At 32.2% G+C, this 25,470-nt stretch overlaps 2 protein-coding genes across 6 annotated transcripts in view; both read right to left on the reverse strand.

The window, feature by feature from the left end:
- The window catches only part of LOC148629506 (uncharacterized), a 204,880-nt gene extending 197,581 nt beyond the window's left edge, over window positions 1–7,299 (reverse strand). Inside the window, exon 1 of the mRNA XM_088552863.1 lies at window positions 7,134–7,299. The gene's annotated coding sequence lies outside the window, so the exon portion shown is untranslated. The remainder of the gene's footprint in view (window positions 1–7,133) is intronic.
- LOC148629513 (neuroligin-4, X-linked-like) overlaps window positions 26–25,470 on the reverse strand; it is a 107,684-nt gene continuing 82,239 nt past the window's right edge. For all 5 annotated transcript variants that reach the window (XM_088552587.1, XM_088552580.1, XM_088552570.1 and 2 more), the window contains exons 2-6: window positions 5,400–5,549; window positions 4,777–4,962; window positions 3,318–4,116; window positions 2,681–2,778; window positions 26–1,362 (exon numbers count right to left, since the gene is read on the reverse strand). In XM_088552587.1, the coding sequence (XP_088408713.1) occupies window positions 458–1,362; window positions 2,681–2,778; window positions 3,318–4,116; window positions 4,777–4,962; window positions 5,400–5,549 (2,138 nt within the window). In that variant the 3' untranslated portion in view covers window positions 26–457. The remainder of the gene's footprint in view (window positions 1,363–2,680; window positions 2,779–3,317; window positions 4,117–4,776; window positions 4,963–5,399; window positions 5,550–25,470) is intronic.

Below are 25,470 nucleotides of genomic sequence, written 5' to 3' on the forward strand. Positions count from 1 at the left end.
TCTAGGAAATTATGATGAAAACAAATCCGTTTTACTATTTTATTCAAAAGACTATCAAATTGTTTACAATAAAATCAGCTCTATGCCAAGATAAAACAAGATCAAGTGATCAAATTGAACCGATAGCGATACGTATTTCAGTCCAATCGCGTCGATTGCATCTTATTTATAAGAGTATATTTTACTAGAGAAAAAATATACACTAAAATGTTCGCTTATAGCATGAAGTAATTTCTTGATATAAGTGCATTTTATACTTTTTACTCTTTATGTCGATTTGACAGATCATCCTGTAAAATGTTTGAATTCTCCTTTGTGTATGTAATGAAGTTGTCACTGTACAAAAAAGAAAATCGTAATCGTAATACGTTAATCACAACTAAAGGTTGAAATCTCTAGAGTAACGGGAAGATTTCAACCTAATAGAACCATTAATTATAAAGTTTTGAAAAGGTTGCTATACTACAGTTATAGGATTATCAGATTTAGGACCAGAGCTATGGTATTGTCTGTTTATTGACCTGTCACTTCCAGCCGGTGACCTGTCCGACGGCACACCTACACTATGATAAAGAGAATTTCCACCTCTACCAGAAGTTGTTATTGAATTAGCAGGTGGGTGTTTCACACGCTGCCTGTGAATTGGAGAGTCTGATTTTGTTGGCACCTGAGTATATGATTTTTTATCTGGAATATCTGATTGTTTAATCGCAACAGAGTACATTAAATTGTCAGCATCTCGTTTGATATTCGGATTTGTGCTGATGTGATTTACCGTATTAGTATCACTGTTCTTTGGTTCGTTGTTTTGACCTTGATTTCTGGCTGTATTTGCTTTCTCAGATTGTTTCAATTTCTTTATTCTTTCTCTTTGGTAGTATACACCAGCGTAAATCAAAATATTGATGAACAGTAGAGAACAACCGATAGCAACGGTAATACTTAAAGGGACGGAACTATTAACTAAAGAGTCATGAGTCATTTCTTTCGCCATGGCGCCACTTTCTGTCGTAATATCTTTTGTACTATCAGTAGATTCGTCAGAATAAGTAACCTTCAACGTTGAGGAATGTAAATAATTACCCCCGACGGGTTGTTGTGTGACGTGAACGTCGTTTTGATACGGTTTTTGTGTTGTTGTATGTAAAGGCGGGTTAACAGGGAATAAACGATGATATTTCTGGTCAGTAATGAGCCCTCCTGGATCATCAAACGATGATAAATTGTAGGAGTTACTCAGCATGTGATCAGTAGATCCATGTGGCGTTCCAGTTCCCGTTTTCTTATTGATTTTTGGTATCAGATCCAACCAAAGCGCCAACTCGGAGCCTCTGTAATGATGTTTTACTTGTGGTCGTTTACCTGAAAAAAAAATTGCAGAGACTTTGAAAGTTTTTATTATAACAAAATGGCTACATCTTACATTTCAAGAACATTTGATATAAACCATATGTCAAACATGTACCTCTAAAGTAATGAGAATCCGAATACTCGAGAACATGGGTTAGGTACTTTACAAGATCCGTTGGTTCCGAAATTGCATTTGTTGCATTAAACCATAGACAACCATACGCTTCTTTAGGTCAGATTGCAGAATAAATGCAACCGCTGTAGAAAATATTCAAATTATAAAACTAGAAAATTAAATGATTTTGAACAACGTTTTGCATTTATTCTAGTTCATAATGACCTGGTGATTTCATTATCTGACCACATACTGCGCACTTTCAGCGATTTCTTAGGACAACGGAAGGTTATGTCAACGACAATGTTGTTATAAAAGTCTTTACAGAAATAATCACCAGTATTGCAATCTTGACCTTTGAAACTAGTGTTATACTGTATTACAAAAAACATCACAGTCAATTAAGATATAAAATATTTTAATGACAACAGAGAGAAATTTTAAATATCCCGCTTAGTATGAAACAACACAAGTATCATTATATAGTGATGATGTAAGCAAGTATAGTAATTCCTTCTTAAGGTAAATAAAACTTGGAACCGTCTCTCGGGAAGGTAACATTCCACTATGATTCCTTACTGAAACTTTATTCGAAGCTTGTAGAATATCAAGCTTTTTTTATCTACCGTGTAGATTGTCTGGTACAAAGCCTTATTGTTTTATGAAAATTAGGGCTTTTAAACTCTTTATATATCTTTGCAAAGGGTAAATACACTTCATTTCTATGTAAAGTCATCAAAATATATTAGTCTGTATTAATAATAATTATGATTTTTTTTTATAACTTCCTTTATTTTTGAGCCACTTCTTAACTTTAATTAATTTCAACTTCTTTTTGTACAAACATTTTCCAGTAGATGTAAATATTATTAAAAACTTGAAAAAACATTTGTCAAACATTATCTGAATGAAATAACACACGTTTTTTTTCCGGCGATTTAAAACAAGTTGATCCCAAGCTCTGACCTGGTTGAACTGGAAGAGCCCAAGGAAAGTATCCATTTTTCTAAGTGTAAACTCATCTATAAATTTGGGGTCAACTTGCTTTAAATGTTTTACTGATAACAATAATCACAATGTACTTGTAAACATAATCACCTTGGTATGTTTTTGGGAATAGCGATTGAATATGTATATTTCTATGCGTAATACAGATGTGCATGTTAACCAAAAAAGTCAGAATTTGTCAGATTCTATTCATAAGGCAATACTTACCTATATGCAGGTATCTCTGTTTATCCATAGTATACTCTGGCCACTCTAGATCTGAAAACTTTTCCTGAGCGCTATCTTTTACAGGTAAGTTTGGGTTACTATCAAGAAAAGAGGAAAAATTGAAGATGAGCTGTAATCATTTTAAGCAGCTGCTTTACTATTTCGATATTTCCAAAGTTTCATGTTTTCAAAATTTTCAGGTGATAGTAAGCAGCTCCATTTTAAAAAAAAAAAATAAAATAAATACTACCTGTTTTGTTGCTATTCTCTGTTCCAGCATACAGAGAAAGACAATGGGTTCCTCAGAAATCTGTACGTAAGAACGTCGAATAAACTTCAAATGTTCACCGAAGACAATAATCATTTTGTTTGATTATGAATCGTAAAGTTATCAATAGAAGAACTCTCCTTACTCCTAATCTTATTAGGTTTTGTGTAGCAATTTTTAGCTGTCAATTTTATCCTCAGATGGTCAAAAGAGACAAATAATGAGTAAGTAAATAAAGTAATTACATTATAAAATAACATTATTATGTACTGCTCACATTTGAACAAAAAATGAATAAAATTGTTGATACTTGATACTTCAATACAATTGAAATGGAATTACTGAGACCATGCTTCATGATTTACTTACCCAGATTTTGCGAAATTTGTCCATAATCTCATAACTGCTGCGCTAAGTTTCTTTTCATTTTTTGTGTACCGACTAGGAAACGGTGATATACCATCAACTAATGGTGCTCCGAAAACATAGGGAAGTTCATCACCATGGACACCACTTGACCATTGAGGAAAGTCTTCTGATTGTGTTGAATATCCAAAATTATAGAAATAAGTACCAGTCCCTCTTTTAGCATGTTCTTGTGCCATTTTTACAGCTGGAGCAACATATAGACCATCACTTAGCATATCCATAATGTTATCACGAGTTGTATTCCTGTTCTGTTCCTTATTCCATTCTGTGTATTGAAAATCCAGTATCTCGTATAGTTTCTGTCTATTGAATGTATACAAGTTATGGACAAAAGTGCGAATAATTTGAGCTTTCCTCTCCTTCGTTATACCTTCAACTAGTTCTCTCTGTCGCAGATAAGAATATGCTTCGTTTCGTGTTACGCCAATCATTACAGGTATCTTAGAAAATATTCCTTCATTTCTACTAAGAAGCTCCCTTACACTATGTGGGAACATTTGCCCTCCTCCAGGTGTTGGAGCAAAACATGAATAATATTTTGGTGGTAAAGGCACATGCTCTACAAGTTCTGTTGCAGTTTTACTGCGTAAACAGTTTACAAGTTGTTTCGAATCACTCAGATATTGATCACAGTTGACGTTGACAGCCAGCCATTGAGTACAAGCCACGGCATCAAATGATACAGCCCACGGACTAAGTGCTGAACCACTCTGTAAAATAGCCCGCTGAACAAGGTGTGCTAAAATAACAATAGATTAAAAAAAACTTTGTAAAAACCAACGTCTATATTACTTTTTATAATACAAAACCTAATATTTTGGATGTATCAGTTTTTGTTTTTTAATATACATTTTATGAAATGTTCTCGAAGATGAGCACCATTTCTTCCTCGACTGTAAGGACGACGAGAAACATCTCGTATTTATCAATAAAACAACAAATTTTCAAATTAAATATAATCAGTTTGAGTCAGTTGAAGTGATATAATTGAAATACAATCAGATATGAATGTTTTGTCCAGTGTTGTATAGATTTTATAAACCAGCCATTAGAATTCCGAACATGAGATCTGTATTGGTTAAGTGCAGACATGTTTGGACATTTATTGTACAGTCTAATTTATTCATATCTAGTGTGTTGTAGAGTTTGTGTATTGTTTATAATGTGTTGATGTTTTGTATTTGCTTTAACCCGTTAGGGGTTTGATTTGCAATAAAAACAAGTTAATAAGACAAACCGTTCTCTCAGGATATCTATCACTACATATAATTAGTTGTTTGTGACGTATTAGAAAACTTATTAATTAATAATTTATATTATTTGGATGTCAGAAAATAATGAAAGCTTATGGACACGTTAACATACCATGCAAATTAACAATAATGGATAATACACTTACTTGAAACCATTGGCGAGAGCAACAAAATATTTACAAGTGCTGCACCATAACCATGCCCAAACAAAGTTACTCTATTAGTATCTCCTCCAAATGCTCCTATATTGTCGTTTACCCAAGACAACACTGCAAACAAGTCCCATAGTGCATAATTTCCAGTTGCCTCCTGGTCTCCTGTGCTTAAAAAGCCTGTAATACAAATACTTTGGTTCCAAAATTTTCTACGGCACAGGTAAGATCTTTTTTTAAATAATTGAACTCATATTAATTTGTAAATGGAATCCTGTCAAAATATTTGATTCCTATTCAAAAGTTGTTTAGTTCGATATTTTTAAATCGCTTACAACGACCAATTGACGTTTATGATATTAAATAGCCTAGTTTGCTCAGAGATCATCTTAAAGCTTAAAGCTTATTACATTATTTCAAATGGAACCGAAATGACTTCGTCTCTGGTTTAAATTTCTGAAGTGTGTCACTAATGTGTCTCAAAGTCATAACAGGTTTTGATTATAGTATAAAGCATACCTTCTCATCGAATATATATTCTAAAAATAGAAAAAAGGGAAAATCAATATATACAATCGCTTGGTGAAAAAAAAAACCAACTGATCACGTTCCTTTACCTAGGACACCAAGTCTGTAATTTACTGTTACTACAATAACCTCTCCATAACTTGCAAGGACACTCCCTTCATACGCATTTCCAGTGCCTATTTCATAGGACTCCCCATGAACAAACACCATTACTGGAAGCTTGGATGTGTTGTTCCAGTCTGAAAAAAAATGTTGCGATATAAAGGAGTCACTCAAAAAAAAAAAAATCCAAGTAAATTGTCTAGCATTAATAAAAGAAGAAGACATCTTTGAAGTATACATTTCTTATAAAAAATGATAATGCATATTTTTCAACCAACTGGCATTGGCTATACTTATTAAGCAAAACAAACAAATGGTCAATAACCAATGAAAACTGGAAGTTAACCTTGGAGATGCTCTTTTAATGATAGGATCATCACCTGAATATCTTCCTTAAGCAGTTAAATGTGCAACTAAGGATAATTCGAAATGAGTTTAAATCTATGCCCAATATTAATGTTAAATATCTTTCTCAAATGTCAAGTCTACTACCTAAGGCAGTTCAACAGATAAGTATCATTCAGTTAAAGGGAGACAAACACAGGGGCAGATCCAGGATTTTAGATTAGGAGGCGTATAGTTAAAATTTCGGCGAGCGGAGCGAGGCGAAAAATATTTTGAGGTTAAATTTTAAAAATATTCTTCTAAAAATCTAGATATCTTTTGTGGTAAAAATAGCGAGAAATTAAAGTTTCAACCTAAAACCGCCTAAATCTACCCCTGACAACCCATGCTTTGCAAATTTTAGGGGGGTCGCACGCCCGCCACGCCCCTTCTGAATCCGCTCCTGGACAAACAGAAAACACCCCATGAAGTTTACAATAGTCATCTTCTGTACATACAGATGACACAAACTTAGTTACATATACATCATAAACATTAATATAAACATAATTATGTCCATACACCAAGTATAACTGCATTATTAATTACAACGGGTCGTCCCTTTATTGAGCCAAGAGAGATGGTTTATCGTCATGTATAAGAGATATTAAATGTAATAATTTTTTAGCGAGACGTCAATTTATGCGGAAAAGACACTGTAGGATTGGGTCAGTCGATTGCAGGTTAAGTAAGTGCCTATGTCCTTAAGAAGAAGTAATACCCAATTGAAGAGGTAATTGCCTTTTTTAAGCTGATAGCTCTTGTTGATGTATTAAGATCCTCAGTATTTAGTTATCAAAATATCCTTACTTATCTACCATAAGCCGACCGTTCATATACCTTTTTAGAAATCTACAAGATGATGAAAAATGTTTGGCTCATTAGGGTTATCTTTCTTAAAACAGTCCAACAATCTTTTCTAAACGTCCGCGATTGTACTTTTTCCTAGACTACTGATTACAACTATTAGCATACTTCTGAAGGCTAGATCTGATGATTTTCTAGAAATTTGTTCTGATATAGAATAATATGCTGCAACTTTTATAAACAATTATTGAAAATTGTGTGTGATTGGTGGGTCACGTGTTCAATTAAGTACTTTGGTTGTTTCAATATTACACTTTAATGATAATTTATCCGAGTTTGCTTATCACTGACAATAACTTCGAACTTCTTGAATATCAACTTTTATTTTGTTTCTATATGTACTAACGATATCTATAAGTACCTGTATATCATGTATATACATGTATCTATTTATCCATCTAAAAGAGGAGTTAAAGTACGACTTGGTGAATGTTTTTCTAAATAATCATGTTGACTATACTCGGCGCCACATAAAGGCTAAAAACCACTAATTCCACTTCCCATAGGCTTCTATGCTAATTTCACAATATTCAATGGCTTCTCTGGACTTTACCTTAACTTTAACCTGCAGAGGACTATATATCAGCATGATTTTACATATGTCAGCTCACAATCCTCAGAATGGCATGTGGGGTTAGCAGACTTGCAGTGCAGTACTGGTCACCGGAAGTGAAGGGTCTATAAATAGCATGGGAAATCCCAGTGTTTTCACAAGATAGCGGTATATTTAAAAATCATTATGGAGATTAGGCTTCACATCATAAGAAGCAAAATGCACCTATAAAATGTACAGAAATGTTTTTCCTTTCAGAAACTGTTTAAATTTTTAAAATAAGATGAGAACTTTTTTCACAGCACTATGAGGAACAGGGGTAATTTCTGCGTAGGACTATTTTTGCCTACGTTCCAAATGCTCATTGGTTGAATTGGTGGTCTGTAACCTAAATAACATACTGTTAAAATTTGAATAAAAATATTTTCTACGACTTTATTGACACCAACCGTCGTTTAAATTGTCTTAAATGACTTGCTCATTCGTTTAGCCAAACAGCTTCTCAAAAACAAGTCGCTTATTAGCTTAAATCATGCGTAACAAATCCTTACGGGAAAATCCCATACTAATATCCGCCATGTTGGTTTTTACGGGACGATTTGTTTACAAACGAAGTGCGTAAGTTCCCGTCGAACTCCGGTGACAATCGTCTGCTTGATCAACTTCTCGGTATTATACGTTGTTCGCGTAAAATAAATCCGAGATATCCGAAATAACGCCGAATTGCATTCTGGGTTCTTCGGTTTTTGGACAAACCATTTAAACGTAAACAACATCTCCTAGCAACCCGATCACTGTAAACATGGCCGACTTTTTACAATGTAAATATTGCCACCTAGAATTAAAATCTGACCGGAATTTAACGATTCAATGTTTAGGGAGAAGCCGTTTGGCTAAACGAATGAGCAAGTCATTTAAGACAATTTAAACGACGGTAGGTGTCAATAAAGTCGTAGAAAATATTTTTATTCAAATTTTAACAGTATGTTATTTATGTGACGCCGACTATAATCAGTTAGGACACAAAAGAAGTCATTGACCGGTTTGCATAAAGAAAGCTATACAACTTTAGTTATATTGGGGAAAAGGCGGATATTAAAAACAAAGGGTTTACTTAAAAGTTAATATTAGTTTCCTGTATGAAAAATTATATGAATTGTAGATTATTTACTATAGGCCATTATAAAAGTCCTCAATTTTAGTATATTTCTTTAATAAGCCACAATAAAAAGTTAAAATCTTCCCACGAGTTCTTACACCATTATACACAACTTCAATTAAAATGTTGACTTCCCTAACCCCACTGAGAATGCTAATGTTGCAATTTGATGGAATCATTTGCCTGTTGATCTTAACAATGCACTGTTAGATCAAAAGTTTATTAAAAAGTAAGATTCTATAGTTTGATAGGATCCTAGATTCCATTACCATTGACAGAATACCAGATGAATTGACATGCTTCATCGTACATAATGATCGTAATGAGGTTTTGATGTAAATTAAAGGAGAAGTTAGTAGAGTCGATCAGGTGAAAGTGTAGCAGTCGTAGCGACACTTAGTGTCATTTAACATGTCAAATCACTGTAAATTTTACGAGAACGAATTATTGTAGTTTTATAAGCAACTATCATTAACAAGTAAGAAGTTACTTAAGTGTTTACTTCGAGTATGTCAATATTTATTTTACGTTAGAATATATTATTTGACTATTTTAACTGGACAATATAGATTAGTTTTGATAAGCAATTAAATTTGAAACATGCTTTAGAATTATTTAACTTTCTTTCCTTTTAGTACTAATTAAAAAATATACTCTGGGGTCTTACTTGGAAAGCGCTACCTGTACACCTAGTCTCTCTCTCTCTATATATATATATGCATATATATAGAAGGGTCTGAACAATTCCCAACGATGTTTAACTGTCAAATTTGTCAAATTTTGATGCAAATTTTTGGTCGTTCCCTCCGCGGGACTCGAACTCGTACCGCTGTGACATCTATGGCAACACCGCCTGCGCAAAGTCTATCGCCCTAGACCACTCGGCCAGCTAAGCTATATAAAAATATAGCTTTCGCTGGCCAGGTCATTTCTTCTCGTAGAATTAATCAAGGGCTTTATAAAGTTATTTATTCATTTTTTTCTGTCTTCAAACCTATGATAAATACAAATACGAAATATCAATGTTTATCAGTTTTCCGTCCGTAATATTGTTAATATCTAATATTTTAGTAATCATAAAATAAAGTAAAAACCTTGTTTACCTGTAATTGTAATCTAAAATTCAATTGTTCAAAGAAAAAAGATACAGGTAAAAGACCATCCCCCAACAAACAAACACAAACGAACAATTAAAAACAACCCCTCCCCCCCAAAAAAAAATACATAAAGGTGAAAATTATGATGTACATTTCACTTTGTTCTATGAATTGAAGAAATAAATTCACTGAAATTGTAAACTTCAGTTTTCATTATATTTAACTCATGATGCGTAGAGTCTGAGTGAAAGAAACAATTTCCTCTGGTATGATGTGAAAATGAGAAGAATGTTTTTTGTTAATTAGTATCTTGCTGCTTTACTGTGAAGACATCGTTAGAAGGTGTCATGTTTCGATAGTAATCATTGTTACATAACGATCTGTTACTAAGTTTTTTTGTTGACTTAGAATTCACTTTCCTAATCCGATTACGGCATTCAAGCCACTTGCTATTGAACCTCGGAAATGCCTTATGTTAGAATAAATACATTCATCCCATCAAAGACTACACTTTTCTTATCATCATATTGTCTGCAGAGATTCTAGACCGGCTTGTATCGAACGAAAATCTGATATATCATTGAAACCTTTAAAAGATCGTCTGGTTTTTCTTCTATATTTCCATAAATATTTTTCTCGTATAAACTCTATTCTCACATAATAAAACTTGACGCTCTACTTCTGAAGCCGTTTCAGCTATGTAAGATAATTCTGAATTTTTTATGTGACATAGATGTTTTTTTTGTAAGATATAGTCAAATAAGGCATCTTAGAAAACTAATGTCTTTCATACAAAATGACTACATGTCTTACTTTTGAAGAAAAAAAAATATGTGATAGAACTTTGTTTTCAATTTGAATAAAGACACACGCCCTGCTTTGTACTATATACATAGTCCGACATGCTGACATGTTTTTTTTTTATTATTATTTTGCTAGATCACAGAACCTCAAGCCGGCAGGTAAACATGTCACTCACCCATACTGACACATTAATCGGATTCTGAGCAAACAAATAGTCAACATATAACTTACATACCGTTAGAGTGACGGTCGGGAGACCAAACAGCGTTACACACACGAAAAAATGGAACATATATTGTCTATAAACGAAATATAAAAATAAAGTTAAGCAAGTCCTTTAAACGTCATTTCAGTAATCAAAAAGTAATCTCATATCCGTAGCATTCTCTCCGATTGCCGATGTTATATCTTACTGTGTTGGCGAAGATTCAAATGTAACCGATAATTGCTTTGATCTTTAATGTTTAAGTGTCAGCTTCTTCATATTTGCTAAGCTGATTGCCAGCATTTTTGATATATTTATGTGCCATCTTCTTGAGTTTATATCATTTTTATGGTTTTGTTATTAATTGAAATGATAATTGATAAGGACAGACTATCGTAAGTTTAGGTTACAATATATATATTCAACGTAAAGATCACAAACAAATGAAGTTTTGACATTATATAGCAATGAAAAATAAGAATCCGAATACCTTTGGTACCAGTCTTATGCACGCCGACAGTACATTACATGCGATGTAGGAAAGCACGTGTATAAACTTCATTCAATTCAATCGTTCAGTACCACGCATTAAATATACAGAAGGCGCATTTTCTTCATTTTGAAGAAATAAGATTCCTCATTTTATAAAGTAGTAAGCCATAAGAGTACTCAGGGAGCAAGGTTATAGCGGTAATCGAAAGAATGTAAACCAGGGACAAAGACCAGACATGGAAAACAGACATACACAACAAAGAACATAAAGTAACTTAAATCATGCATACAAAGTCACAAAAGCGAATGAGCAACTAGCACTCCACTAAAAACTGGGGGTATGGACCAGGTGCACCGGTAGAGTAAGCGTCCTCTGCTTTTCTAGAAACACCCGCCGTTTTGCTCATAAAAAGTCAAGTATAGGGTAGACGAAAGATGAAAGAAAAACTATGACACGTTGAATAAATCAGTTTTCATGGTGCAGATGGATAAACCGTAACGATCCACGAGTTCATGATGAGGACCATAAAACTTCTGTAGTGATGACTTCAATCTACAACATTACCTATTTGTTAGAATTTTAGCGCGATACAAAAAGTCTGCGTAGTTTCGGCAAGCTCAGGCATAACGTTTGAGTTGTGATATGAACATTCCATACGTAGGTGCTGAAGAGATGTTGCCACAGATGAAAGGAAAGTTGACAATTCTGAATGAAAAGTCATCACGTTTGTCGTAAAGTTTGGTCAATAGTTTTCTCTTTCTATCGATTTCTAAGTGTAGGTCAAGATATGAGGCTGACTTCACAGTGTCTGTAGATTCCTTTATCTCAAGTTCTTTGGCGTAGATGCGATGTATCAAATCCCCGAAATTAGGATTGTTTAAAGATAATACGTCATCTATATAGTGGAAACTGGGATTAAAGGATCTAGATAAACGATATTCTTTCTTTCTGTTCAGATCAGCTATAAAGTCAGCTTTATAAGAGTGAAGGAATAGCTCAGCAAGTAGAGGAGCACCATTTGTTCCCATTGGAATGTCGACCGTTTGTTGAAAAACGCGTCCACCATACTGGACAAATATGTTGTAGATTAAAAATTCCAGCATTTTTTAAACCATATATTCTGTATACTTGGAAGATGATTTGGAATTATTTCTTACAAACATAGTAAACACAAGAAGGCGTGTTATGATTTTATAATTCGTTTTTAACTTCTTATTGGTGTATTTAATCTCAATTCAGTATTTTCTGAGGAACACAACTTAAGAGCAGTAAGTTTAGCTAGTTAGAGCAGGTTGCAAAATATCTGTACCAAGTTAGGAACAAAATGTTGGTTTATTCTCAACTTGGTCTTGTATTATTAAATATGTCTCTTCTATTTGTGATTATGAGTTTTGTATTAACTGTATAATAGTAAAAATTTAACCAAAACAAGTTTTAACATCATTAATTATACTTTAACTCAAAACATATCAGCAATAACAGAAAAAAATGAAGACACATCATAAAATATTCTTAAAAGTAGAAAAAAAAACTGTTCTCTTAACATAGCAAAAGCAGCCTTCCCATTAAATTACATCATTTTAATTTAATTACTCTTTTCTTTAACATTCAAAATTGATTATATTACATCATGATGCCATTAAACAACGACTACAAAGTAATGTTTTAGACTAAAAATCACTGATGATTTCGTCCTGAGAATTGATAATAAAATGAAAAAGTCATACTGCAGACACTGTCTACCATGAAGAACTAATTGACAATTACTATTTTGTCACATCTATAAATTTGCAATTCAATAATCTAGAAAAAAAGGTTAATGTTCCTTATAAACGTGCATTTATAGGCTATGATCTGCAGTGGTATGAAACTAAAGACCAATAGTCTGACTCAATAATAAAGTAGATCAGATTTAAGTCCTGTTAAACACAGACAAACTTGGGATACAAATTTTTTTTAGACATCACAAGAGATAAACTTCGTCTTGTTTCAATGCTGTGAAACATCGATGTTAGGAAATGTATATGACAACAATAAAAAGGAAAATGAGCAAAAATCTTTTAAAACAACACAAATGAAAAAAACAAAAACAAAAACAAAAACAAAAACAAAACAAAACAAAATATTTGAGCATAAGTTTGAATGAAAATTAACTTGTTTTGGATATCGTTACAAAGTAAAACTAGTGATTCAGTCAAATAATTGCAAAGGTAAAGACGGAATTTTTTTTCAAAACTCTGCTCGGCATCGCTAATTGCAAATGTACTTAGGAAGAAATGACATCAAAAGCAGAGTTTTCCAAATATTACAACCTGACTCATATAACAAGTATGCTGAATTTCAAACCATATTCCAATGATTGACGAGTCAAATGCAGAATAAAAACCAATTGAAAACCAATTTATTGCTGGCATTTACGTAATCTGAACTGGAGATGGAAAGACATGGCTTAAATTATAAAGAAAGAATTTCTGATATTATGAAATGATATAAATGATACAATAACCAACATTGCTATACAAAGCCTTTTGTTAGCTTGTAAAGGTGTCGTGTCTCCACACGACTAATACTAAGAAGGTGTCGTGTCTCCGATATGACTAATACCAAGAAAGTGTCGTGTTCCGACAAGACTAATGCCAAGAAAGTGTTGTTTCTCCGACATGACTAATACCAAGAAGCTGTCATGTCCGACATGTTTTGAAACCAAATAGTTTTTATTTTAGGGAAAAGAACATAGTTATGTATATCGATGCCCGTAAATAATATAGCATTTCTTTTGCGATTGTCTAAGACAAAATGACATTTTTATGCAATTCCATAAACGCAAGAGCTTAATAAACCAGTTTGACGAGAAACAAATGGTCGTTCTTTTTTTTTTATTTTGATAAACTCAACTAACCCTTTGCTCTGTATCTAAATTTTTCATTTCTCGTATGTTGCAGATAATTGCAAGATAAATGTGATATCAAAACGTTGAATATATGTCAATTTACCGATATATACAATGACCAGACAGGAGTAGGTATAAATACTTTCAAATGTGAAACAGAAATGAGGTCGGGAATTAAGCAACTCTTATGGATGTGTTGTCTTATCCCCTTGAAGATACATATATGTAGATGCATACAACCACAATACAATAGCGTATATACAAAGTAAAGTCGAAATGTGTCTGTCATATAATTAAGGAGAACAACGATTACGGAAAATTAGGAGTCAGTTCGTAATAATATTGTATGACAAACTTTACCAGGTTAATACACCACACGGCAAGGATCATAACCATTAGTTAAAAAGATAGTACAATATGTATTGTTAGGATTTAAAATCGCTAAAATGGTCATCTCAAAACGTAAAGCTTTCGCTATGATCATCTTACTTTTCAGGGGGTTGAATTTCTGTCTATAAAGGCAAAGATTCGATCTGATGAACAATTCCTTCAGACAATGACTTTCGATTTTGTCTAGAAATAAGTTTGAATTTGTTGTAATTACAGAATATAAATGCATCATTTACAACAGTTTTAAGTCGTTTAATGGTTTGTTTAGAAAATGACAGATCTAAGAAAAGGTATCGATCAACTATCAAAAGGATGGACTAAGAATTAACGTATCATATCAACTTCCTTTACATTAATAAGGTACCAGTAATAATCATCTATCATAGCTCTGATTAAAGTATTTGATCAACTCTATACATTACTGAAAGAAATTCTATTACTGCTATCGAAATTAAATATTGAGGCTTCATTAACTGATCAACAGTTCTTATTTACAACTTGTGAAAATGTTGAATCGCAGAATTCCAGCCATAAAGTCTATATTTAGTAAGATTTTTTTTGTTTAATGTTAAATACTTATGAGAAATAATAAAGAGTGGATAACACTTTGGCAAAGTAAGATTAAAAAATTAAGAGTGTTTTATACACAAACAAAATGAATCATTTTGTTAAATATTTTTCACGGAAAATCTAAAATATGAACTTTTGTTATATCGAATGGGAAGCATTGCTTTTTTCCGAATTCCTTTATAAAATCACTACAAAATCAACACTGAATTTTAGAGAAATCGGCAAACACAAGACAAGGACTCGCCGCATTTATACATATTGTAACCGTTGCTTTATTCTATGATGTTTTGTTGTTGGCTTGCGACACTCCCCAAAGTAATTCCCTGTGACAGTCTTAAAAAAATAACAAGTCATTAACATTCAAGTTAGAATAATCTATCATCTGCCTAAAAATGTCACAGAACTTGTAACAGATTTTCTTTTCTGAAAACAACTTAAAGAAACACGTCAACCTTTAGGAATACGATCTAAATGAAAACGTGGTAGAACTCCCAAACGCCGACCATTTTAAAAATCCCTATTGCTTTAAAAGAAATAGACAATAAAGTTAAAATAACGATTTTTCCAAGATATAAAATTTGAAACTCTATTTTTCAACGATTCTTTTTGACATTTTGCGTGAGGAGAAGATTTCTGAGTTATTAAGAAACTAAGTTTGTAACTGAAGGTTGGAGTGATTCTTCTGTGCGTTGGTTTCATCACGAGTGTCTATATCAAATTTCAAGATGATTAAATGAAAACGTAATCAAACACCAACATACAATAACGGCCATGTCTGATCGAAAACAAATTGCCTATTACAATTTTCATGGTTTCAAATTTGCAATTCAATAATCGAAAAACTTTTATTTTCTCCATTAACACGCGAATAAGTTCTTATCGTTGATGGTTGAATCTCGATTGAGAGAAAGTAAGTTCATTATAGATTTACTTTTAATTAAATTGTGTTTTCTCTGTAAATGTGTACACTATAAAGGGTTCATTGAAGAACACATACAAATTATTTCCTATATATAAAGAAGCGACTATGATTTTATAGCGAACACAACTCAAGCTGCGGGAGAGCAGAGAGCTCTACGGCAACAATGATGAGAACAAAAGTTTATCGTCCAAAAGTGATATTTCGATGGCGGAGGGAATGAAAAATATGAAAAATAACAATAAATGTCCCCAATAATAACTTAAAATACTAAAAGAATTTCTTGAACATCTAAAAAATTAAAATAAATGGCAAAAGTTTACAGAAGATTGGAAGTACGTTCAATGTTTACATTATGATAACGTCATATTGCATTCGTCCCTTTTGTTTTCGTCCAAAAGTCATAACCGAGGACAAACAATATTAGCATGCCAGAAATGCATTTGCAAATCAAAACACATATTTATATTTTTTATATTTTGATGATAATTTCATTTCAAATAAATATTAATTATCAACGTTCTCTAGCCCCTGAGTAGATACTGCTATTGAATGCATGTACCTATAACTATTAGTCATTTACAATGAAACCTAATACTGGTAAAGAAACTCTAAGAGGCAATGCCTATTCCATATAACGAGAATAGGTATAGTGAAATATCAAGGAGACAACAACCCCACCGGGATGAAAATAATTGCCCAAGGCCACCCATTTATCGCATTCGTGCCATTTCGGATGTTTGAAGCGAGCCAAAATCAGTAGCATGGAATATTTGACGATAAGCGACTTCGAAGACTTCAGTCTGATTTTTAATTGGTTCTCGAGAAAAAACTTGACACCATTAATGTCTTAATTCAACCTTTAAAGGGAACGTTAGGTTATAAGGTAAATGTGAAATTTAACAAAAGCATTTATCGTCGATCGATCGGAATTTCCATGGGACCGATTGTGCACCACTTATTGTGGACCTCTTTCTGTACTTTTACGAATCACAATTTATGGCTAGGATAAATAAAGACCCTTCCAAAGAACATTTGGTAGAAAAAATTAATAACACCTTTGGATATCAGGACGATAATTTGTCTCTGAACAACGATGGTTTCAACATTTTTTCTAAAGATATTTATCCAGTAGGACTGTCTTTGAATAAAGCTAGTTTCTAGATCTTGGTCAATAATGATAAACTTAATACTAAAATTCATGATAAAAGAGATTATTTGTGATTATTGTCAACTGTCCGCTTTAGATTGTGACGTCCCCTTGTCATCATTATATAGTGTTTACACATCACAATTGGTTCGATTTGCTCGTATTTGTAACAATGTATCGGATTTTAACGAAATGAATCTTTATATAACCGAGAAGTTACTACATCAAGGGTTTCAATTATACAAGCTTGTAAAAAACATTCACAATTTTTTTCAACCGATACAAGGAACTCATTCTCAAATACAGATGTACTTGTAGCGATTAATACATGCGGATACCTCTCACCTTTTGTTATACGGTAATATTCTACACAAAGTACGGAAAGCTCAAAACTCACCAAATAAGTTACCTAAGCCGTTGAATAGGCTCATTCGTAAGGAATATAGTTATGATATTGTTGTCAAATGAGTTAAGGATAACATTTTTTATTAACATTAATTTGCTGATAAGAACTTTACATAGACATTAAGACACTATATTTAAAGCTGCATTAGCTGTCATTTTTGTATCCTCTTTTTTGTTTCTGTTGAAATATGCCTTAACCTTGAATTATTTCTATAAATTGTACTTTCCCTGTATAATTTCATTTCATATCTACAAATAAAATGCATTAAATACATGAAATAGGTGTCTATATATTTATTGTCTTGCAAGACAAAAAAATCGACGTAGATAAATTCGTATGCATGTGACTCCTGGTGACCTTAATCCGCGCATGTGCTGTAAGGGTTGCTTCTTTAATAACAATTCTTATTGCAAAGCGAAAGTGGTTATTCAGTGGTAAGGAAGACCGACGGACTCAAGCCGAAAAAGAAAAAAGTTCGAATATAACGCAAGGATCCTTTTAAAAATTACATATAGTGATATAATGTTGCACAAATAAGGTCATTATCTATTTGAAAACTAATAAAAAAATAGATGAAATGAAATGAAAACAAAACACGTGTTTACCTGTGTATCCATTATTGTTATTTTTTTTACCAAGGTTAAAATATATTAACCCAGGTGACTGTCCTATCGGCAATCTTCGGAAGTAATGGCGAAAAATAATTAGATCATAGCTAACGATCTCCGATGAAAAAACTGTTTTCACAATATTCTGTAGGTATTATCGACATTTATTGTTTCAATTGCATTGCTACAAATTTATTTCATGGAATTAGCAAAATTCAGTAAAAACAAAACTGAACAAATTTGGCAGCTAATGTAGCTTTAAAATCAATTTCTGGCAAGACATTGGTTGTGTCCTTATTGTATGAATCTCAGTTCCCTTGATATGATTACTCTTTCGTAAACCCGATGACCCGAATGTTTCTCAATCAAAACAACTGGAAGTGCGAGTAGTGTTTTCGTTCCACAAGTTTTTCTCAAATGTTAGCAGTCTTAGGGTCGCTTATTATATTGATCAGGGAACGCAACTGACAATAATATATAGGTCGTAGCATTATCAGGGCCCCGATATCTACGTGTGTTGCTTGTATGAGAACGGGAAGTGAGCATTAAAAGATGAAGTGATCGATTAGCATTAAACTTAATGTGATACTTTTCAGTCTCCAGTTCAGACACAGGTGACTATATAGGCCATAATCATTATCAGATATATCGTCGCCCTGATAATGATTATGACCTATATAGTCAATTGTAACGAGCCCGTGTGTCTGAATCGGAAACTAGGTAATATTAAATAAAGTTCAATGCTAACCGATCATTTCATTTTTCAATGTAAACTTCTCGTTCTCATATAAGCATAAAAAACACATGTAGACATGTGTATCATATTTAGGAGGTACATTGTGATCCCATATGAAGAAAGAATTGGCGGTAAACACGACACCGATCAGCAGCAAAATGTGGTGTAGTAATATATAATTATGCAAATCATATACCAATGTAAAGTACTGAAATAACGAGTGCAGGAAGTCGCGAACAATATTAAAAACGTGAATTTGTTTTTTGTCAGCTTCTGGGCCAATTAATTAAAAATATCACAAAAGAATGCCTTATACCGACATTTTATAAAAAAAAATCGACTCGGATAGTAGTAAAGGGAATTACTAGTATTAGTTGTCAGAATTTATCAAAAATGAGAAAAATGGGATTTTCGATTTTTCCGTAAAAGGTCATAAATTCGATTCTACAAGTTATTACTCAATTAGAACTTCTCAAATTTGGTATCGTTCGATTGATAATTTTAAACCGAATACTGTTTAATCGAAAAAGGTCAATTTTCAGAATTTCAGATTTTTTTTCTATATCACCCGTTATCGTAATTTTTTTCAGAATACAATAGTTTAAAACAAGCTTTTGTGTGATACAGTACATTATAAAAGTGATTTAGCTTCCTAATGAGCCCAAGTGAAAAATATGTAACTTTTCCAGGTCAAAGTAGGTGGAAAACTGCAACCCCTACCCATGAAAAAATACCTCAACATGAACTAAAATGTTATTTTTGCCATATGAACGGTGTACATTAGACATGTTGGGTAATGTTTTAATTATTTAGTTCCGGTTATTGATCTGAAATGCGCATATACGGTATAAACAACAGACGAGAGATAAACAACAATGGAAGAAATGTCGCGTCCTTTAATGAATACAGTAGTGCATTATTTCAACAACAGCAGGATATGAGTAGTTTTCTTAGTGAGATTGGATCAGGCGATAATGCCTTATGTGACATTGCTCTTGTTTCAATAAGGCGCTCTTTTAATGAAATTGAAAAAAAAATCGCAATAATAATGACATGAATTAATACCCTCTAAGGGTTGGGGGTCGAATTTCACTATTTTGCCAAATGCTTCTATCGGAAATGTCACAATTAACATTTACAGCTCTGATAAGTAACTAATTATAAATCAAAAGTGTTAACTTTGTATTTATTAATTTGATGTTGAGAAAAGCTATTGTGATTTCTTGTTTTGTTGAATATATATATTTACATTTGTTGATTTGTTAAATTTGTTAATCATAATGCAATTCTATTTAAAGCCAAAATATGTGATAACTAGATGACATGTCCGTTTCCATATAATTATCAATGTATTCAACTTATCTCCTCATTTCAGGCGCATATTTTTCAGTTTCAATATGATGATAATGAGTTTTTTCATAAGAAGGGGATTTTTTTTTGGAATTTCAAATTTTCTTCCATTTTACCGGTAATTGGCAATTTTTTTCAAGTACCCTACTTCAAACAAGCTTTTGCATATCCAAACACACACACACATATATATATATAGTATCTAAGCTTTCCGATGAGCCAAGGCAATGCATAATTTAACGTATTTCAGGCCATTTAGGCGGAAGAATGATTCCTCATAACCACAAAAATTTCCGTGAAAACCCACAATTCGTATGTGGTAGATTAACATTCTTAAATGGTGTTGGATACATGTATGCCACTTATTCATCGTAGTTGCTTCTTTAAAAAATCCTATTATAAGTATAAAAATAATGGTAGCAAACAAAATCAAATCATGTTAAAATCATGTGATATTTAAAAAAAAATACTATCTACGTACTAAAATGCGTGATAATATGTTTTCTTAAATTTCCAATTTTTAATATTTTGTTGTCTTCGGGACAATTAAAGCATATTTCCTTGACAATATGATTGATACAAGAACATACTCATAATAAATGCCAGATAGACATTGTGTACAGTTCGTGTATACATTAAACGGTCATTTTCTTTCACATTGGGGGCAGATTTTAGTGGGTACTATTCTTTCACCCAACCCCAAATGGCCTGGAATACGTTTAATTGTGCATTGCCTTTACTCTTTGAAAAGGTAAGATGCTACATAAATGTGTTTAAAAATAAAAAAAAGCTTGTTTGAAGTAGGGAACTTCATAAATGCCCATTATAGGTGAAATGGAAGAAAAAAAAATGAAAATCCGAAAATTCCCCATTTTAAGAAAAACTCAATATTGTCACCTTTAAACTGAAAAATATACACCTGAAATGAGCATGTATGTTAAATACATCGATATATAAAACGCAAATACCTAACATGTCTTTTTTTAAGTCGATTATATGCTAAAAAGTAACATTCTTATCATGAGTGGGTGTGGCAATTTTTCAATTAATTGGACTTGGAAAATTTAAAATTTTCATTACTCGTGCATATTAGAAAGCTAAGACACTATATAATTGTTTTTGAATATACAAAAGCTTGTTTAAAGTACGGTATTTGAAAACACATACAAATTATACGTGAAATGGAAGAAAATATGAAATACCGAAAATTCCTCTTTTTTATGAAAAAAATCATGATTGTCACATTGAAACTGAAAAAAATATGCACCTGAAAATGAAAAATATGATGGATACATCGATAATTGAAACAAAAGTACCCAACATGTCTATTGCACACCGTTTACATGCCAAAACTTAACATTTTAGTTCAAGTTTAGGTATTTCTTTCATGGGTAGGGGTGGCAGTTGTTCACTTAACTTGACCCCCTTGGGGTAGGGGTACATTTTTTTTTTATTTTACAGCAAAAACCTTAAGTGTTATCACAATTTTCTTGATACCATTGTAAAGTTACGACATTGGTCTACATGATGATAGATATATATATATATATCAATTTAATAGAAAGAAGAAGTTCAAAAAATCAAAAACCGTGAAAGATGAAATTTTGCCTCAACGAGGTATAAAAAGTAGCCAAAAATTACAAAAATGTTTCTGTTAATTTTTTGGCGACAAAAAGATTTGTAAATGGGAGGAATGAGGTTACCTGAAAACCATATTTTGGTTGATGAGTGTGGGGGAAGGGGGATGCACGGGTGTTATCTCAGCCCACGTACTAATACATCAATACTTTCATAGTTGTTGCTCATAAAAATTAAATACATTTGTTTTATATCATCCCATCACTAGAAGAGAGCCTTCATCTGATAAAAGGAACTTGTGTATCGGAAGAAAATGACACCTTTCGATTTTGTAGAGTCGACTGTTTAAGTGGTTCTGAAACATAAAGACTAGGTTATAAATCGTAGTTCCTGAACAAGACAGTAAATCAAGAAATACAGAAAACATCGATACCAATATATGTACCTTTTTGCCTTTTTTCCCTTGTATATTTACAATAAGCTGATGATTTGTAACGTACAATTATTGCCTATTGAGAGTTACTTTCTGATAAAGCTTTATCTTAGCTGATAATGTTTTCTTCAGGATATGACAAGTGACAACTGATTTATAGAAGGCACGCAAGAGTAACAAAGTCTTTTCACTAGCCTTACCATAATTGAAAATAAATTGCATTTCTATCTATAAAAGAGCCAAACCAATTACACAAAGACTGTGTCGACTATCTATGCAATCTGCATACAAATGAAAAAATGGATGCTGGTCAACAGATACTTATTATAGTGTGAAGAATGTCTGGCTTTTGGAGTACTCCAATAATAAATGTTTTGATAAGAGCCATCACTGGCGACATTAAAAATTTGTATTAACAGGAATGCTGTATCAAAATGTGCATGTAAAAGTACATGAATTTCACATGTGTATTGCAAAATCAAATTATGCTGTTTTAGAAAAATTGTAATGAAGTACCAATCCATAAAAAAGAATTCAGACCCTGACTACAATAGTGTCGAAAAACCCACTGAACATTCATTGCGTTTGTCTGCAAATGTAATGTGTTAACGTAACAATAATCCTTTCTGTATTCAGATCTACATTTTATGAAAACCATATATTCAACTTCCACTGAAATAAACCAAATCAAACGAAACCAATAATGATAACTCTTGAAAAGTGTTAATTTCATACACATTCTTCATATATTTTTATCTCGAAATTGCAACATCTTCATGACAAACCAATACTGTTACTGAATTAGAAATAAAAGTGAATTCGGTGGATTTTTGACATACATGAATCACCTCCTGCATACCACAACAACGATAATAATGATAAAATATTTAAAAAAAATAAATGAGAGAAAATGAAATGAAAATAATAATAATAATTATAATAAAAACCAATAACATAATGAATTTCAACACAAATCTGTGGAATGGACCAGGTATCTCCATAGAAAATATTTGCCAGTATTTTCAACTCGATACGTCCAATAAGCTATCTCTTCTAATTTTGTACTTATGATGTAGTATAAAAAAATATTAAAGAATTGTCAATAATTGATCATCTCTTTACCCGTTTTCCGACAAAAAATACCATCTATGTGCCTGTTGAAGTCTTATAGCAATAGAGAAAACGGTGTTTTTCTTAATTCAAAACAAGAAATGATGGTTCTTAATATGATGAATGATCTATTTACCAACACTTTTTTTTGATAATTCAATAAATTGCTAACATCAAAAGTAATTGTTAGGTGTTTCAATCCTGAGTGAAGTTAATTAATGGTTTTAACCACAGAAGAAAGTAATTGCAACATTGTGTAACATTTTCATCTATTGAGAAGTTAATAATGACAAATGATTCTCTCATTAGAGCAAACAAATACCACAGGGCAGGACGTGTCAGTTGCTTTGCATACAAAATACTACAACAGACACTTCTGCGGTGTTTTTCGGATATAAAATTTTCTATATGAAGATTGCTATTATTTTGTAATAATTTATTAGCCTTTTCATAATGTGTTATGCACTATTGTACTTATTCTTCACTTTTACTGTCAGATGTATAAATTTACTAGTCACGTAACGTAACATGTATATGATACTTCTATAGAACAGTGTAATAACGCAATTATACTTCTGATCTGAGCTCTCGGGTTTTATATACATGTAATTTTACAAGTAAATCTTTGACATCATTTTAAAGCATGTAATTTTGGTATATAATGTTGACATTCATTAGGAGTGCGTGACTTTTTTTTAACAAAGACTTTTGTTTTGCGTAAATTGAACATAGTCACGTCAATTCCATCTTGCTTAAATTTCATATCGACCATTTAAGTCATGTGCTCTTTTTGTCCTTGATTTTTGTGGAAAAGACAGAATGATATATGCGGCCAGAGAAAAAAGTTTGTGACGACCTAACTTTAGTTATACACGGTGTAAATTAGGTCACAGTGTCTGACAATGTGACACGTGATATTCATTTCTCAGACTTCGTGTAAAATAGGAGTTGACAAGTAGAGATGTCTTAATGTTTTCTAGTGCCTTGTTTTCAAATTCCAATTGATCTACAGTAAATGGAGGCATTGTAATAGCATAGAAAGCATGAGCGCAGTATTTCATACAAAATGGCGACACATAATGTATCCATTTTATTAAGTTCATATTAAAAAAATATGTATATCAAAAGTGTTGATAATTAAAACTCTACATAGAACTCGAAGTAAGCATTCAATGAAAATAAAGTACCTTTAAAAGTTCTCAGTTCATAGATTTACAAACTCCAGTACCAGTATAACGAGAACGCTAAAATTGCCTTAGCAGATAAATTTCTCATGAAATAAAACCAGTTTATTTGGCGCCATTTCGATAACCTCTTGGTAATTGGTGAGCTAGTTGTCACTCTGTGGATTTAACGTGCTCATAATCTTTTCCAAAAATGATTGCATTGACGGTTCAGAGGACAACGCGGATCCTATCTCTTTCTTCACAGCTGAGTAATTCGTATAAGAGGTAATCACATTGATCTGTTATGTTTGTTTATCAAGATTTTGATATTTGCTAAACTGAATGACAATTTCAGCGTAAAATAACCAACTCTGTATGATAACTGTAACGGGTTTCCTAATCAATTTATTGAGTCAGTCAATTACTTAAAGGCTTCAAACACATTTGGAAACAAAACTTACATAGTATAAGATTCGAATGTACCAGGAAAATCTTTCAAAAAGCGTCTTAATTCTTCTTTAAAAATGGATTCTTCCGTGCTTCAACACTTTAGTAACTATCTATCAATCGTTTTAATTCAGTTTAACCATATTTTGTAAAACCCTGACACTTTGCAAGGTATTCTGTAAAATGACATGCAACCAACTGTTGAAATAAAAAAAATCATGAACAATGACGAGTACTAAGTTTCATACTCTTTTCTTTATGAACTTAGCAATTATGAAATCATTTAAAGCATTATTATAATAGATAGATATTTACATAAAACCGTGTAACGTTAGTGCATTGATGGCGGAGAAATTTGAATGTATCAGAGAGACAACAGCCCTGTTAAAACAACGAAAAAAAAACGTAAAGTAGTTAATTGCAATAACTAGTTAATGATGGCAACGTAATAGTTGAAATGAAGAATGAAAGAGAAACAAGGTCATTTGGAACATTTAACCGATATCCTTACATTTTAAAAATTAGTATGCGGAAAAATCTTACCTGTTCGAAGAAGAAGAAGAAAGAAATGACACAAACTTTATTTTTAGAAATGTAAATATATTCAAGATAAAAACGTAAATAATGATTTTTTTGGTTAAAAAAAAATTGTTTCTTACTTCAATAGAAATAGACACCGTCTTTGAATTTTGACAACGGTCATGGTTATAAAATAATTTGAGAAGATCTTTTGAAATTTAAAA

Source organism: Perna viridis, chromosome 1 (assembly GCF_037379345.1).
Source record: "Perna viridis isolate PV_CMFRI_1.1 ecotype Kerala chromosome 1, ASM3737934v1, whole genome shotgun sequence".
NCBI lineage: Eukaryota > Metazoa > Mollusca > Bivalvia > Mytilida > Mytilidae > Perna > Perna viridis.